The 18,926-nt window shown below is 38.3% G+C and overlaps 1 protein-coding gene across 1 annotated transcript; it reads left to right on the top strand.

Annotated features, from left to right (window-relative positions):
* Window positions 1–844: 844 nt before the first annotated feature.
* On the top strand, window positions 845–18,680 carry rnf121 (ring finger protein 121). The gene is made up of 13 exons (XM_046868235.1): window positions 845–1,018; window positions 2,489–2,526; window positions 3,326–3,467; window positions 4,853–5,007; window positions 5,310–5,417; window positions 6,669–6,789; window positions 6,946–7,079; window positions 11,804–11,905; window positions 13,928–15,367; window positions 17,252–17,317; window positions 17,484–17,534; window positions 17,664–17,796; window positions 18,426–18,680. The coding sequence occupies exons 1-9, from the start codon at window positions 860–862 to the stop codon at window positions 14,046–14,048; spliced, it is 1,080 nt and encodes a 359-aa protein (XP_046724191.1). The 5' UTR covers window positions 845–859; the 3' UTR covers window positions 14,049–15,367; window positions 17,252–17,317; window positions 17,484–17,534; window positions 17,664–17,796; window positions 18,426–18,680.
* Window positions 18,681–18,926: the final 246 nt, after the last annotated feature.

Here is an 18,926-nt window from a genome sequence, read left to right as displayed (position 1 = left end):
AATGTATTCAATTATGTTCATTGAGGTGCACTGATGTCACTGTCTCCAAGAACATCATCTTATGGAACAAACTGAAACCTTGGAGGTGTGTGCACTCCTGAGGACCCGAGACTGCAGAAAAAACAGATTGACCCTCAGCACCATGAAAGGAACATAAAAGATCTCTTTTTAAAATAAAGCTCAAAAAGGATATAAGAGATGAGGTGTTTTATAAAATACATCCTTAACTTTATTGGTAATTAAATATTTAGAAGACAGTCCACGGAATGTTATCTGTTATTATTGATTATTATATATAAATGTATATAATGAATGTATCTGTTTCACTGCTGCTACACATTTCCATACAGTATATATTAATAATTTAGGAAATTTATTGAATGTACAGCATCTATACTTAATGTGTTTTATTTAACATTTCTGATATTTTATTTTTACTTTAATTGTATACTCTGAGAAACTGAAACAAACAATTTCCCTGTGGGGTCAATAAAATATTCTGATTCTGATTAAATAATCCATTCCAATAGGACACAAGATAAGAGGAAGAAACGATTGTGTTTCTTAAATAAATGTCTCAATCTTCTGTTGCTAAAATGATCCGATCTTCTTATGACGGTCGGTGCTCCCTGTGACTGTGTGTGCAGCCTTGTGCTGCCATCTGTTGGTGTGTTACAAAACTAGTCTCGAGCATTTTTTATTCCACCGCGTATAGTAATAATGAGGAATGAAATGATGTTTGTAAATCAGGTTCCAGGCCAAAAAGCGGGTGTTTATTAAATTGAATTGTATTTATACCCTAAAACCGTCGCACTCCTTTTGCGAAAAAAAAAAAAAAAAAACGGAAGCGCGGACACGGATGCTGCGTTCTGATTGGTTCGGAGGCGCGCGTCACCCGGAAGTTGCCGGAACAGCCGGGTTGGCGTCAGCACTCCCTAAGATGGCGGGGGTGTTCGAGGTGGAGGTGGACGGCGTAGAACACGACCACGACCACGGGCACGTCCACGACGGCGCGCAGGTAACGACGGATCCGTGGGGCTTGTTGTGGTTTATTTTTTCATATATATTTTTCAATACGGACAGTCTCCGCGCGCGAATTATTCGCTCTTCGGGTTGCTGACGGAACCGGAGTAAACCAGAGGCTAAATGCTAACTGCTAACGGCTCTGATTGGCGATACGACAGGCGAGGGGGCCGCGTCCCAAATTGCTCTTTCTAATTTGGGTAGCGCACTAGAATACGGACGCCATTTTTCTTCCTCACAGTATGTCAAGTACTGAAGTAGGGAGCAAGTAGAGTTTAAGGGTTTGCTCTGTGATTTGGGATACGGTCTCATTTCTCCCTTTAGCCAGCTCACTGATTTAATTTAATTTGATATTTTTTTCTTCACGGCGAAACATTTTATATTAAATAAACCGTGATATTTTATAATACTGACTTTAAATCTAAAATAAATATGTAAACACTACACAAAGTTCTTTCATTAACAGAGCCGGTGTATGATTTAAAATCTTTTATATTTTATATATCACTTATCTTTTTTTTTTTTTTTTTTTTTTTACAATATCAATATTTACAGACAGACTGTAAGGAGCAAAATTGTTGATTTCTTTTTGCTATTATAAAAAATCTTTACAGTTTTTAATTTTCAGATTTTTTGCAGATTAAATATTAATATTGTATGTGCAAATAATGTGTAAATTATCTTCATATAAACATATAAAAATGCACAAGGAAATTATTTTATATCACTGGTTTCAGTAATTTTATTTGAAGCTGAAAAGTTAATGTGATGCATCAATTATAAAAAAAAAATTGGATAAAATTTTTTCTTTTTCTTTTTTTTTTTTATTTACTTTTATTATTTAGAATGTGACCAATAATTTGTGACCAATATTTACTATAGAGATCGATTTCTCCTCGTTTCTCGAGCGCGTGTAGACAGTCACATAGAATACAGATTAACATGGCAGAGGCAGAGCTGCAACTTCCTGCACACACAACAGGAAAACAACATCTGGGTTTCTTTCTTGTGTGTGAAAGGGGTCATGAGTTAGAAGTCAGAAGGCACTTAAATTAAATTGTAAATTGATAAGTAAATTGATAATTCATATTTATTGTATCGTATCGTTGGCTATAAATCGAGACGTGAATCGTATCAGCCTCAGTTATAGAGATCCCTGATATGAGATCCTGCCTGATCCCCGATTTACATTCCGTTTCATTAATAACTATAATGGGGACCTACTTTTTTACGGTGCTCTGTGTGTGTGTGTGTGTGTGTGTGTGTGTGTGTGTGTGTGTGTGTTACACAATATAAGATCTGAAATAATCTGTTACAGAATATTAGTATCATAAGAGTAATTTCTACACTCTGCTCCTGTTCCTGTTGATTGTTTATTTATTTTTGTTCATCTGTGTTGGGTTTTTGTTTTTTGTGTGCTCTTTATTTTTATTTTTTTTACCAGACTGTAATTTTTCCCCTTTAGATCGACCTCTCGCAGCTTTCCCCGGAGGAGAAGTGGAGGTCTGTCTTTTCTGTTTTCTTTTTCCAAATAAAATGTAATAATTTCTGAATAGACACAGACGAATCGGGGATACGGTCTCGTTTCAGACGCTCGTATCCGATCTTTTTCTCTAATCACAACCATGTGGTCTTTTCAGCCGATTCTCATTCCGTCACTGATTATTACATTTACACTGTTTTTTTTGGGGGGGTTTGTTGGTGTTTGTGTGTGTGGGGGGTTTGTAATTGTCCTTTCTGGTGGACTCTTGATGCCAAAATACACTCGGGTGTGACTCAATGTTTACCGTAAGCCTCAGTAAATGTCGCTCGGCAAACGAGTGGAACCGGACTGAGAGAGAATATTTACTTTATAGAGAAATGATAAAGATATGATGAACTGATGATTGATCAGTAATCAGTTTTTTTGTTTGTTTTTTTCTTGTGAATCTATTAAATAATAAATGAATCAATTATCCTGGAAAGAGCTGCTACTTTATTTATGTTCTGTGTCATTAGTGTATTATTTTTATCATTAATTCATGTAAAAAATGCAGCTCAATGTTTACTTAAGAAAAATTCTAATACAAAATGTAAAAAAATATGAACAGCTTTCTTTCTTTCTCTCTCTCTATTATATATAATTCCTTTTTTCAGCTTAAATTTTTTGCTAAATATTAATTTGTCTTTTAATTTAAAATACGGGTACATTCCGCTATTTGCCACTAGGTGGAGGTGTTTCATTAGTTATTATCTATTGTGTCTTTCTCTTAAATACATACTGATTGATGTGGGTTTTTTTGTTTGTTTGTTTGTATGACAGACTGGAACATGCCAGAATGCATGCCAAGCACAAAGGGCACGAAGCCATGCACGCCGAGATGGTGCTCATCCTCATCGTCACGCTCGTCATCGCTCAGCTCGTCCTGGTGCAGTGGAAACAGAGGCACGCCAAGTCCTACAACGTGAGTACGCTCGAGCGCCGACATACACAAACCTTCACTGTTCACCCTCTCACCTGAGGAACACCAGGATTCTACTCGTGTAGATTTCTGCACATGAAAAGCCCTTATAAACAAACATACAATCCATACTTTATTATTATTATTATATATATATTTTTTTTTTATAATGTTTGCTCTATTTTAAAATAAAAAAATGTGCTGTTTGGTTACATCTGCCAGCACGTGAATGCAGAAGAGGGCGGATAGTGCTTTCCTAGTGTGCAGAGACACTCTGCTAAAATATAGCTATGTAAAATTATCTTGCAATTATTTTTTAATATAATAGACGTAATTTTTCCTGCAATTGAAACGTTGTAAATATATTATATATATTTTTTTAAATTAATGATTAAAAACAAAGACTTCGGGTTATTCCGCAGATTCAACACTAGATGGCGCTGTTTCGCTCATTATCTTTTTAATACGAACTGAACGCCAGATTTAAGTTTTGAATTTCTTGTCAGTGCTTGCAGTGTGACCTTTGACCTATAGTTACACCATTGCCCAACTTTTATCACCTACAGGATAAATATTTGGAGCACTGAGTTACTGGGAAATTACAACCGAAATTGGTTATTGTGCGAGTGAACAGACGAGTGTGTCGATCCGGTCGGGAATTTCTCGTGACGGGGAAATTACCGCAGATACCGATTCATTACGTGCCAAAGGTCACATATTACATCAAAGTACCAATATATGAAAAAAAATACAAAAATCAATTTCAAATTACTTAAAATTAAAAACTTTTTTTAATTTGTTTTATTTTGAAATGATCCCGAACTTTAAAAGCTGTCATGTTTAATGAAATGAACGAAATAATTTGCCTTGATTTTATTATTTTTGTATTTGAATTAGTCGAGGAATCGTTTCAGTTTTGGTTCTTTCATCATTTTAAACGGGTCTTAATGTTGCGACGTCCGTGTGACGCTGCATCTGATGCTCATCGAAATTCCGTGGTTGTTGTCGTGCTTTCCTTCTCTGGTCCAAATATCATTCGCTGTATTACGACTACAAATGTTTTTTTTGTTTGTTTTGGGGAAGTAAAAGAAGGCAGACGAGGAAACTTGCACGCTTTTATTTTACAGCAGTTACCCCATGCTGCACGAGCGACGTCTTCCACGTTCGTAACCTTTGAAACGGAGGAGAACAATGGCGTAATTGTGTGAGTCATCGCGAGTAGGATCTCATGATATCACAGAAACTAAAGCAATTTCTGAAAGAACCTGGTTATAAATAGACAATGGTTAAATATAAGTAGCCGTTCGTCACTTTGTTGTCACAACCCCCTGTTTTTATTTTGGAAACCTTTAGGAGTTAGAAATGCTCATGTTCTCATTGTTCTACAGTTGGTGACCCTGTTTCAGATGTGGGTGGTGCCTTTGTACTTCACCACAAAGCTGCACTGGTGGAGGTTCTTGGTGACGTGGTTCATCTTCTCGGTCGTGACCGCGTTCATCACGTTTCGCGCCACTCGCAAACCCCTGGAGTGCACCACGCCCAGGTAATACATCACAGTGCACCAGGAGTTGGGTCTGGGCTTGGGGTGGACCTCTGGGCTCCTGAGCAAAGCCCTTAACCCTGGTGGTGATTGTGGGTCAGTCTGGATAAAGATGCAGAAGTAAATGGGGGGGGAAGGGATTCTGAGAGGAAGTAAAAACTCATCAGATTATGGGGATTATCTGTTCTTCAGAATGAACTCGACTTCTGTTCTGTAACATCTTCATGACTTGACCATGACCCATTAGAGTTCTGTGTTTCTCTCTCTCTCTCTCTCTCTCTCTCTCTCTCTCTCTCTCTCTCTAGATTGGTTTACAAATGGTTTCTCCTACTGTACAAGATCAGCTACACGACAGGCATTGTGGGATACAGTGTAGTCATGTTCACCCTCTTTGGCATCAATCTGATATTTAGGTGAGTCGAACACACGCCGATTTCAAAGCAAAGACGTGGCATTCTAAAATGTACGCACCTCCAGAGCTACATAAACATCCGTCCTGTTTTTAGGCCGCTGGACACGTGAACAAGTAACGTTTCTGTTTAAAACATTTCTGAAACTGAAAAACCTTTATATAATTGTATGGCCAAAAGTATTGGGACATCCGCCTTTTCCACACACGAGTGGTTTTTCCTCAAAACTGTTGAAAACACAACTGTTCCAGACATCTCAAAGCATGATTTTATGGTTTCCAGAAACCACCTAGAAATCTGAAATGCCCACGTGAGCATTTGGAAGAGCGAGAATAGATTCCACAGTCACGTGTTCAAACTGTGGTGTTAGTAATTATGGATAATTATAATATATATAATTATATATGTGTGTGTAAATTTCCATAATTATTTATAACATTACTATATATATAAAATGAGGCTCATTATATAAATCTCCAGCAAGTCACAGGTCCTAAAAAAAAGATGTTTACTTCTAGTGTTTTAAAACAGCATAATGTATATTTTATATTATAAGTAGATTAAAGGATTATATGACAGGGAACCGCCCATGGAATCCTAAGTCATGTGATGTGATGTGAGTCATCACGACATTGTCTCGCACTACAGTCACATGCTATGAGCGAGTCGTGTAAAATACACTGTCATGGAAACGATGTTAAACATAACGAGTCATTAAACATTAAATGCTAATAATCAGAAAATTAACCTGCATCTCGTTAACGTATTGATCATCAACGAATTACGTTTACTCACGTTACTGTGACTTCTACATTTTAAAGTGGTTTTTAAAATCTGTATTTTTTTTTTAAGTATGTTTTGTTTGAAGTTTTGTACTTAACTACATTTTAAATCATAATAGTTACTTAGTAAAAAAAAGAAAATAATGCAGGGGGAAACTGATTGCAGTTGTGATTTTTCTCGTTTTCATAAATGACAACTTTTTGCTTCAAAAGTGCACAACTCACATTAGACTCAAATTATAGACTGTAGTTATTTATTTGTCTTTTTTTTATTTTTAAAAGTGTTCCATAAATTGTAAACAACTAGTTTGAGAATTCGAGTAATTAAGTAGAATTTTAGAGCCGCTAACATACTTAATTAGAATGTCGTTACAGTAGTATTTTTACTACTGAATATTTCATGACTCCTTCTACCTCTGTTGATTACTAGAGGAATTAAAACACGCCCCTTTTCTTCACCTTTATTTCTCAGAATAAAGCCGGAAGATTCCATGGATTTTGGCGTTTCCATGCTCTTTTACGGACTCTATTACGGCGTCCTGGGCAGGGATTTTGCCGAGATGTGCGCAGACTTCATGGCTTCCACAGTCGGCGTGAGTATCTCCTGTAGGTTTTTGTATCGCTCCTGACGAAAACCCTGCGAGAAGGAGAACGTTCTAGTAAATGTGTTGTTTTTCCAGTGGTGTATGTGGAAGAGGGCTGAAAGCGTTTAGATATTGATTTTGTCACCTTTGCGGCGTTGTTGTCAGTTTTACAGCGCATCAGGAATGCCCACTAAACACCTCTCGGACAGCATCTGTGCCGTCTGCGGTCAGCCCATCCTGGTGAGTGTGGACGAAGAGGGGATCATGGAGAACACCTACAGGCTGTCGTGCAACCATGTGTATCCTTCCTCGCTACGACGTGTTCGTCTGATCAACTCGTACCGAATGAACTCGTTTCAGTCACATGACTGTAGCGTGTGTGTGTGTGTGTGTGTGTGTGTTTTGACTGTGAACTCGAATTGGAAGTTAGTTTTGGTTGGGGATGTGAAAAGCTTCCTGAATGTTTCTACAAAATAAAGCACACAACACACTTCCTTGATGTTTCTACTAAAGAACACAGCGAGTATTTCCCAGAAGGTCGTTTCACACGGTGTGTATCCTGTGTTACCTGGGTTTTTTTTTTTTATCACTCATTTCCTTTAGAAGTATGAGGAAAAAACACTGCAGTCTTCTTATTTTAAATTCCTGATACACTCCAGGAATAATTCTTCTTCCTCTTCTTCTTCTTCTTTCGGCTGCTCCCATTAGGGGTCGCCACAGCGGATCATCCGTCTCCATACCACCCTGTCCTCTACATCTGCCTCTTTTACACCAACTACCTGCATGTCTTCCCTCACCACATCCATGAACCTCCTTCTTGGCCTTCCTCTTTTCCTCCTACCTGGTGGCTCCATCCTCAGCATTCTCCTACCAATATAATTCATGTCCCTCCTCTGCACATGTCCAAACCATCTCAATCTCGCCTCCCTCACCTTGTCACCAAAACATCCTACATGCTGTCCCTCTAATAAACTCATTTCTAATCTTATCCATCCTCGTCACTCCCAACGAAAACCTCAACATCTTCAGCTCTGCTATCTCCAGCTCCACCTCCTGCCTTTTACTCAATGCCACTGTCTCTAAACCATACAACATCGCAGGTCTCACCACAGTCCTATAAACTTTCCCTTTCAATTTTGCAGATACCCTACTATCACAAATCACTCCTGTCACTCTTCTCCACCCACTCCACCCTGCCTGCACTCTTTTCTTCACTTCTCTAACACACTCTCCATTACTTTGCACTGTTGACCCCAGGTACCTGAATTCCTCCACCTTCCAAGCTCTTCTCCTGCAACCGAACCACTCCACTGCCCTCCCTCTCATTCACACACATGTATTCTGTCTTACTCCTACTGAGTTTCATTCCCCTTCTCTCCAGCGCATATCTCCACCTCTCCAGGCTCTTCTCAACCTGCTCCCTACTCTCACAACAAATCACAATATCATCCGCAAACATCATAGTCCAGGAGACTCCTGTCTGACCTCGTCCGTCAACCTGTCCATCACCACTGCAAACAGGAAAGGGCTCAGGGCGATCCTTGATGCAGTCCAACCTTCACCCTAAACCAGTCTGTCATACCTACTGCACACTTCACTGCCGTCACACTGTCCTCATACATGTCCTGCACCACCCTCACATACTTCTCTGACACACCTGACTTCCTCATACAATACCACAACTCCTCTCTTGGCACTCTGTCGACGCCTTCTCTAAATCCACAAATACACAATGCAATTCCTTCTGTCCTTCTCTATACTTCTCCATCAACATTCTCAAAGCAAATAAGGCATCTGTGGTGCTCTTCCTCGGCATGAAACCATACTGTTGCTCACAGATGGTCACCTCTTCTCTCAGCCTGGCTTCCACTACTCTTTCCCATAACTTCATGGTGTGACTGATCAACTTAATTCCCCTGTAGTTACTGCAGGTCTGCACATCTCCTTTATGCTTAAAGATCGGTACCAGCACACTCTTCTCCATTCCTCAGGCATCTTCTCACCTTCCAAAATCCTGTTAAACAATCTGGTCAAAAACTCCACTGCCATCTCTCCTAAACATCTCACGCTTCTACGGTATGTCATCTGGTCCAACCGACTTTCCACTCTTCATCCTCTTAATCGCTGCTCTCACTTCCTCCTTACTAATCCTATCTACATCCTGCTTCACCAACTCCACATCATCCAACCTTCTCTCTCTCTGATTTTCCTCATTCATCAGCTGCTCAAAATACTCCCTCCACCTTCTCAACACACTCTCCTCACTAGTCAACACATTTCCCTCTCCATCCTTTACTGCTCTAACTTGCAGTACATCCTTTCCAGCTCGGTCCCTCTGCCTGGCTAATCGGTACAAATCCTTTTCTCCTTCCTTAGTGTCCAACCTCTCATACAGCTCCTCATATGCCTTTTCCTTGGCTTTCGCCACATCCTCTTAACCTGCTGCCGCATCTCCTTGTACTCCTGCCTACTTTTCTCATCACTCTGTCTATCCCACTTCTGTTTTGCCAACCTCTTTCTCCTTATGCTCTCCTGCACTTCCTCATTCCACCACCACGTCTCCTTGTCTTCCTTTCTATTTCCAGATGTCACACCAAGTACTTTTCTAGCTGCCTCCCTCATCACTCCTGCAGTAGTTGCCCAATCATCCAACACCTCCTTAACACCACTGAGCCTCTCTCTGACCTCTTCCCTGAACCTCACTACACTCTTCCTCCTTCAGTTTCCACCATCTTATTCTTCTTTCAGTCCTCACTCTCCTCCTCTTCTTCTTCGCCTCCAAAACCATCCTACAGACCACCATCCTATGCTGTCTAGCTACACTGTCCCCTGCCAACACCTTACAGTCTCCAATCTCCTTCAGGTTGCATCTCCTGCATAGCACATAGTCCACCTGTGTGCACCTTCCTCCACTCTTATACGTCACCCTATGATCCTCCTTCTTCTTAAAATAAGTGTTCACCACTGCCAATTCCATCCTTATAGCAAAATCTACCACCATCTGCCCTTCCACATTCCTCTCCTTAAAACCATACCTACCCATCACCTCCTCGTCACCTCTGTTCCCTTCACCTACATGCCCATTAAAGTCCGCCCCAATCACCAACCGTTCTTTCCTAGGTACACCATCTACCACTTCATGTTAACCCGGGCCTCGACCGATCCGGTATGAAATTCTCATTTGTGATCCGCATATTTGATTTGGCACGTTTTACGCTGGATGCCCTTCCTAACGCAACCCTCCCCATTTACCCGGGCTTGGGACCGGCACTAAGAATGCACTGGCTTGTGCCTCCCTAATGGCTGGGTTACACTCCAGGAATAATTACACACACAAAAATAGTCCTGCACTTACGAGTTAATAACTATACAACACCAAAAGCGAAATAAATCTACACAGGTGTAAGAACAAAAAAAAAATCATGAAGTCATTATAGGATAAGAAAAGCAGTTAAAATTGTGAAATCACGAGGAACAATGAGGAAATAAATGTGACTAAAACTCCTATAATTATATTTTCACTCAGCGGTTTCTGAAGAGTTGCAGCAACAAACAACACAAAAAAAGGAAGTGGGTGTTCTGTCTGTCGTCACGTTGATCTCTGACTGGTCTGAACGTGTGTGTCACTGCAGGGAAAACCTTCATTTATTTTCCATAGACTATAAACAGAGAATTGAGTGTGTGTGTGTTGCTGTGTTTGAGCATCGTGTTTATTTTCGCACATGGTTTTATGTTTACACACAGAAGTTCCGCATCTCCACTGGACCGTTATCATGAATTGGTATTCTGGCGATGAGATGAAGATGGTGGTCAAATGATTGCACTCGTTCTGTGACGTTTCTGCTCTTGCTTTATTTCGTAATTTACATAATGGACATTGGTTGACCTTTAACGTTTCGCACAGACTCATTATCCACTGCTGCGTCACGTCTTTCACCCAGCCGAAGCTTCCTCTTAGTGCCGCGTTTTGTCTACGGTTTGCGCCGTAACCAAAATTATACCACAATTACATCACAGTTACACCACAATTACATCATAATCTTCAAATGAATTGGATCCCAGACCTTTAGAAACGTGTTACTACTGAAAAAAAAAGCAGAGCTGAGTAACCAGTCACACGTCAGTGGTCGCAGTAAACGACTCGGTCTGCGTTTCTGCAGGGATTTCATTATAAAGGTGGGGGTTTGTGTCGTGTAACAACATTTTAGCCCTGATTTTATTCCCTGCATCGATCCAACCAGACCTGAGGGTGAGCAAACTCCTCGCTTTTCACAAACTCCTCGCTCTTTACAATCTTCACAAACTCCTCGCCCGTCAAGCTCTCCTCGCTCTTCAGAAACTCCTTGCTCTTCTTCACAAACTCCTCGCTCTTCACAATCTTCACAAACTCCTCGCCCTTCAAGGTCTCCTCGCTCTTCAGAAACTCCTTGCTCTTCTTCGCAAACTCCTCGCTCTTCACAAACTCCTCGCTCTTCACAATCTTCACAAACTCCTCGCGCTTCACAATCTTCAAACTCCTCGCTCTTCGCAAACTCCTCGCTCTTCGCAATCTTCACAAACTCCTCGCTCCTCACAAACTCCTCGCTCTTCACAATCTTCACAAACTCCTCGCTCTTCACAAACTCTTTGCTCTTCTCAAACTCCTCGCTCTTTACGCTCTTCACTTTAAAATTCTGTGCTCTTCATGAGCTCCTTCCTTTTTATGAACTCTTATGAAATGAGCAACATTTAGAAAGAGAATGGAGTGTGTGTGTGTGTGTGTGTGAGAGAGAGAGAGAGAGAGAGAGAGAGAGAGAGATGCAAAAAAACAGACTGACTCAATTTTTACTTCTAAGGATCTGCTACTGTAGGGCACGAACTTAAATATCATCAGAAAAGGTCATGTGATTGAGTCTGAACTGAAACCATTAAAGCAGTGGATAAAACCTGTTCTTTTTTTAACCTGAGTGATGATTTTATTAACATTTTAAACTTTAAGTCTGGATCACGGCTGTATTTCTTTCCTTAACTGATTTTTTCACAGATTTCATGAGTTCTGCATACGAGGGTGGTGCATTGTGGGTAAGAAACAGACATGCCCATACTGCAAAGAAAAGGTGGACCTGAAGAGAATGTTCAGTAATCCGTATCCTTTCTCAGTGTGTGAGTGTGTGATTTTGTTATATTCATGCATTATTGTTTGGCTAAAAGTGGAAGACGGATAAACCGATAGACTGAGAGGGATAAACAGACAGAATGATGGAGAGAGAGAGAGAGAGAGAGAGACTGACTGAAATGTGAAATTTGTCAAAAATCACCACCAAATATTTTCAGCTTTTTTAAAGACAGACTGATGTGAAAGGGACGGAGAGAAAACAGAGTTTTGACTTATAATAAACATAATTGTAATTTAGATTTGATACAGTAAACATTGGCTTGAGGTGTTTACCAAAATGTATGTTCCCTAAAATTCATCTGGAAAAAGCTCTCTCTCTCTCTCTCTCTCTCTCTCTCTCCCCCTCTCCCTCTCTCTCTCTGTGCTGAGTTTTGCCTATTTGCACTGATCATTGTCTAATCCCTGGGCTTCCCTGTGTACAGTGTAAAAACTTCTGCAGTTTACAGGAAATTGAGTGTGTGTGTGTGTGTGTGTGTGTGTGTGTGTGTGTGTGTGTGTGTGTGTGTGTGTGTGTGTGTGTGTGTGTGTGTGAGAGAGATTTAATCTTGTGTCGAGTTTCCTCGTTGTTTACGGATGATGGTGCATTGAGGTAGTTCTGGAGAAACAGCACTCGACTCATCCAGTAGTTTCATACAAAATAAAAGTGAAACAAACCCAGGTGATGATTTACTAGTAAGAAGTGGTGTAACATGATGTATCTATTTACTGAAACTTGTTCTGAATGCTGATGTTTTTGTGTGACGCACTAAACGTGAAGCCGCCTGATTGCCCTGTTCTAACTGGAAACCCGGGATTTAGGAACATTTAGTTCAGAAATAACAGCATTGATTTTTAACTTGTATCAATCACACACACAATCATAAAGAACACGTGATGATATCACCATGTTTTTTTGGGGGAATTTTACTGTTTTTTTTTTTTTTTTTTTTTTTTTAAATCAACCCTCAAACCTGCCACTTTATTAGGAACAGCTGTGCAGTTACTCAGCTCTCGTGTTAATCAGCTCATGAGCTTCAGCCCTCATCGTTCATGTCAAAACATATCAAATCAGCCGTCTGAAAATCACACACACACACACACACACGCACCAAGCACTCTTTTAATTGGTCATTGATCCATTAAAACTGTAATTGGAGACATTAAATGGTATATTTATACTGTAATACTGCCCTTATATTATTATAATAATTATTTTATTCCCTAAAATATTTTTAAGTTCATCAATTAAATAAAATGAGTATAATGATCAAATTAAATCATTAATTAGAATTTATTTAATAATAATAACTAAGACTATTTAAAAGTTCCTACATATAAATATAAATTGAAAGACATTTATTCAATTGATTATTATTTTAAGTTGTTAAATATTTAGTTTGTTTATTTATTTATTTATTTATAATAAAAGTATAGATATATGTATTTTATATCAAGCAAAAGCCCAGGAGTTTCATCTCTTCAGAAAGACTTTACTTATGTGAAGGTTGGAGACTTTATACAGAATTCTGCAAGAAATAAATAATAAAAATAAACATAAACATATTAGAACTGCACAAAAGTGAAAAGTATGTCGCCTAACCCTGGATCCGGCTGAGCTCTGACAGGAGAGGACCAGACCAGGTTTCTCTCCAAAGTCCCTGAGATAACGTTCTGCTTTTATTAAACTTTAAATTACTCCTAATAAATCATTTATTATATTCGATTATTGGAAACTGTTTAAAGCCTCATCATTTTTGTGTTTTATATAATAAACTGAACAAAATTGTCGCTTCAAAAATGTTGAATTTTCTCAGAGACAGCTTTTGGTTTTTATTACCTTTATTTATTGATTGATTTAATGTTTTTTTTATATATATTCTTTTTATAGTTGGGTTTATGCTCTAAAACCATGTTCCGCTGTAATTAAACAAGCCGCTTCGTGATTGGCTGATTGGATTGACACACAAATGTTCAGGTGGTTGTTGTTTTTTCTCCTTAACCAGTGACTTTAAGGTGGGAGAGACCTCATGTCATGTACGGGCAGCTCCTGGACTGGCTTCGTTATCTCGTAGCCTGGCAGCCGGTCATCATCGGACTGGTGCAAGGCATCAACTACATCTTGGGTCTGGAGTAATGGCCACATCCGTCCCAGACAGAGACAGAGACTATACACAGTCTATGGTTTAATGGACACTGGGGTTGGAACTGTAATCTCCCAGAGTGTGTAATGTACTGTATATTGGCGCACACACTGTGCTTATGTGTATTTAAATGAGAGAGAAGAAGAAAAAAAAAAAAAAAAAAAGAACTGCTCGAGGTCTGGCTTCATTTCTGAATTTTCTGTCTTAATGTTTTAAATGGTTATTTACATTTTTCTTCATCTTCCTTTTTTTTCAACTTTTTTCCAGTTATAATGAAATCTTCTTTCCCACTTCACCCACTAAAATCCCTTCTCTCATTTCTCATCAGTACTGAAGTGTTGAGGTTTTTTTTTTTCCCCTGTAGTGATCAGCAGCATGAACGTGGAGGGGAATCTGGAGGGTTTGTTTCTCCAAGCGTTCCTGCGTCTGACCTTCAGCATGCTGGTGTTCCTGACCGTTTCATTACTGCTCAGGACTGAATCATATTTCTCCGTTTTATTTGTTTAGCGTCGGCGTTTACACTGAATTTGCTGTCATGAGAGTCACAGGATGGAGTGACTGAAGGATTGTGTGCTGTCTGTTGGGAAATTTTGGGAAATGTGTCTGAGATTTTTTTGGAAGTTTCTACGCCGAGGCAAATAAAGGGATTTAAGGAGAATGTTGATTAAAGCTTTGAGGTCTGACAGGATTCATTTCATGAGATGATATTTAGATGTTGAATGGTCCAAATTTCCTGGATCATTTACATTAAAGTATCATTACAGATGGACATGATGATTAAAAAAATATATTTTTTTTTTTTTGTTTTTGTTTTTCCCCTCACTACACCATTCCAGAACCTTCCAGAAAATGAATCCACTGTATTACATAAAAGGACAGAATATTCCTGATCATCATGATTCGTGAAAACGTTTCTACAATATTTGATGGTTGCTCTGGTCACGTGGTTCCTCTGGTCATGTGTATTTATTAGCCTGGATAAAAAAATTAATAATATTAATCCGGATAGTCCGTGTTAGCAAAGCGTACACGGTTATATTTGGATATTTATTTATTTTACATTATTATTGTTCTAAACCTTCACTGTCTATATTCTGTTTAATTCCGGAAAATAATTAAAGTGGGTGGAATTTTCCACACTAGTCTGGATTAATGAGGTAATAAAAACCAGCATTACTTTTCATTTACATGACGCACTGTCCAAGAAGGAGGAAGTCCTTGGACGTCACAGTTTGTTTAAAACCCTGGGCGCTTCTCTGTTGATGCTCTGAATCCTGAACCATGATCTGGAGTCTCACCAGCACCAGCACAGGTAAATCTTCTGTTTGTTTCTCTTAAAGTTTTAATTCGATTTAAAAAAAAAAAAAACATCCCGTTTTGAGGAGAATCTGCTGCAGATGAATGTTATGGCTTTGCTTTTATGTCTTTACAATAAACCCGTGTGGAGTTCAGGATGAGATTAAACACTGCGAGGAAAACTGGAGGATTATTATAATTATTTTAGAAGTCGACTCTTTTTTATTAAAAATGTTTCCTGCAGTTTATAATTTATCTTAATTTTTAGATTAATTTCACTGCTGTACTTCGATTTAACAGCTGTTTCATTTCCGAAAAAATATTTCCAACAATCAATTGTTTATTTTAAACTTTTATTTCAACTCTTAAACAAGTCACACATTTTGTGGATATTTGTATAAAATGTGTATAAAACACGTTATTCATTAAAATGTTAATTCCATCCAAGAGCTTGTGATTTATAAAATTTATATGAATTGTTTATGATGATAATTATAAGAAATAAATAATAAATATACAGTTGATTATGTGGGAACATATAGAATAGAAGTTTTTAAACATAGAAGTAAGAATTGTGGAATTTTATTTGACCTCGTGGTGTGTGTGTGTGTGGTTGTGTTTGTGTGTGTGTGTGTGTGTTTAGGTCAAAAGTATTTCGTGTTAATTGTTGACTGATTTGTTTATGAAGCGACGCAATCATTTAGTTTCACTTTTAAAATGTGTAAATGTTTGGGGATTTTCTTGGACAGAAATTTCAGTGAAGTTTAAACTGTAATGTGAAACAAAACCACTGAAATTTTATTCACTTTCCATCCTGAAATAAAACCCTGAAGTCTCTCAGTGTGTCGCGGCACAGAGACAAGAGAACGAGATTTCTTTTCATTCTGACGTCATAATAATGAAAAAGATCGTAGTTATCAGATTTTATCTTCTAATTTAACGTTTTTAGTAGCTTTTTAAACTGATATTAAAATAAATAATCTTCCAGTTGGTCTAATTATCATAAACATATCTTTTTTATTATGTATTTTATAATCTGGTTTTATTTACATGTTAAACAATTTGTGCAAAATGAGACTTTTTGTTTTGTTTTTTACAAGAAAAGTGTAAAAGTGCTTGTCTTTTTTTTTTTACAATAAGCATTTTATTCATTTATTCAATTGGTTGTTTGTTTAAATATTTGCACTTTTTTGGGCACAAAAGCTGTAAATGGTTTTTTGTTTTAGATTTATATTAGATTAATATTAGATTTAATCGTTTTCCTTAAATTTCCATATAATTGAATGTTTTATTAGACATTTGAGCTCTATACATTTGAACCCAGTTTTAGTTTAATTTTACTGCTCGTGTTTATGTTTATGAAGTAAAACAACTATAATATACATCTACAAATACACTGTATGGTCAAAAGTATGCGGACACCTGACCATTAGATTTCTCTGTTGTTCTTTTTGAACATCTCATTCCACATATTGTCGTAATTTCATCCTATAATGAGCTTCACTCTTCTGGGAAGATGTTCCACAAGAATTTGTGGAGATTCGTTCAGCTACAAGGGTGTTAGTAAAGTCAGGTAGTGATGTAGGTGAGAAGGTGAGGAGGCCTGGGGTGCAGTCAGCGTTCACATCTTCATGGAGCTGACTTTGTACACAAGGGCATTGTCATGCTGGAACAGGTTTGGGTCTCCTAGTTTAAGTAAAGGAGCAATTTTACGCTGCATCCAAAGATGTCTGATACAATTGTGTGCCTCTAATTTTGTGTAACAGTTTGGAGAAGAACCACGTGTGTGTGGAAATGTTGGGTGTCCCAGTAGCTTTGGCCAAATAGTTTAGGTTTTAAAAGCTAATATTTTGTTAGTAAGATGAACATGTGTATGTTTGTGTGTGTGTTGTGTGTTTAGGAACTCTCGGTGTGTGTATCTGCGCCGTCATGTTGCTCCACTGCTCTTACAGCTCGGCTCGTTCCAGTATGTTTACAGCTCATTTACAAACTCATCACATTCCTCTTTCAGTTACACGTGTCTCAGGATTTTCACCCACATTTACGTGATTAGATCTGTTACACACAATTATTCTTTTAACACGTTACATGAACTGAATCGTTTTAACCTTCTGGAATATTCCGTTCTGCAGATAATCAAGTCCGAGCTCCTACTATTGTCAGCATAATGCAAAAGGATGAAAGTAAGATGTTTTCCTGTTCTTCATTTCCACATGCAGAGATTTTCAGTGTGTTTACAGTCATTTCTCTACACTAAGGCACAAAATGATGTTTGTAAACCTGAGCATGTGTTTATGACGATCACGTTGTAGGTAGCAGCTGCACAATCACCTGTAAAGTGAACCCTGGAGGACTTCCACGTGAGACCATGGTGTACTGGTTGGCTGGTGGCGAATTTGTAGAACTGGTTCATAAAGACATCACCATGATATCTACAGTGAAAAGGTAAGAGCTTTAAGAGGCAATATCATTATCATACCACAACCAATCAGCCGGTGCTATTTCTAAATTAAAAAACGTTTCAGATGTTCTGCTGAACCTCATGCTAATAATAATCACGTTCTGGTTTTCTATAGTGAAATGTAGAGGGTGATGTTTTCTGAACATTTCAGAATTCTCATCCACTATATTATTCAGGACATTAAAAGTAGCTCTAAATGGTTAAAAATGCATATTAGTCCACATTATTCATGCTGTTGTAAGAAAATAATCACATCACACCAGCATGGACTCGTTGTTGGTAACAAAACTTCCCTGTGGATTTTATACATTAATAGAGTTTTATGTTTATTTTAACATAAGAACGTCTGAAAGACTCATTAAGCTACTGAGAAGGTTCGACTCGAGAACTGTGACGATGGATTCAGACTGTAATTAATATAAACAGTCTGCTAAAGTGGCTCAGGGTTGCAGTTATCATGAGCAGTATGAATGCAGGTGATGCCTTCAATAATAATGAAATTGTAATGAATGGACTTTCAGTGTTGAGGATCACTTTCAAGTCTGGTTCCTTTCTCATACCATCTCAGGGGGTTTTTATTTGAGCTGAACTGAACTTCTGACTGTTTTTGCAGGTCACATGATGGGACGGAGTACCTCCTCGAGAAGATGGTGTTCAGAGTGCTTTCTCCGGAAATCCTGAACACCAAGTTCACCTGTGTAGCCCTCAGTCCAGCCGGCTTTGACAATAAAATCGTTCGGATCGGGAAAGTATGCTGACTGACCTTTGACCTTCCCATTAATCAAATTTAATATAAAGAGTCTGAATATGATTCAATTCTGTGACTGAATAAAATAACAGCTAAATAAACACTTTTTATTTTTTATTATTCCTGTAAATCTCATGTCCATTTATGAATTTCTCTTTCTCTTGTGCAAATATCCAGGGGATTTTAATTTGTGTGTGTGTGTGTGTGTGTGTGTGTGTGTGTGTGTGTGTGTGTTTATGCAAATAAGAATCATAAAACTGTTCCATAAAATCTTTCAACACATCCATGTTTTGTTCATTTATGATTTTTTTGTGTATATAATCATTGTATATTATCAGTTATGCTTTATTTTACACTACATTCTCA

Source organism: Silurus meridionalis, chromosome 15, assembly GCF_014805685.1.
Source record: "Silurus meridionalis isolate SWU-2019-XX chromosome 15, ASM1480568v1, whole genome shotgun sequence".
In the NCBI taxonomy this organism is placed as follows: Eukaryota; Metazoa; Chordata; class Actinopteri; order Siluriformes; family Siluridae; genus Silurus; species Silurus meridionalis.
This window is presented reverse-complemented; position numbering and strand designations above follow the sequence as displayed.

Excerpts from the sequence above, each read along its gene's own strand:
- rnf121 (XM_046868235.1), top strand. The coding sequence starts at position 860 with ATGCTGCGTTCTGATTGGTTCGGAGGCGCGCGTCACCCGGAAGTTGCC. Across the intron at positions 3,468-4,852 it reads GGCACGCCAAGTCCTACAAC|TTGGTGACCCTGTTTCAGAT; the intron begins GTGAGTACGCTC and ends ATTGTTCTACAG. Across the intron at positions 7,080-11,803 it reads AGGCTGTCGTGCAACCATGT|ATTTCATGAGTTCTGCATAC; the intron begins GTATCCTTCCTC and ends ATTTTTTCACAG.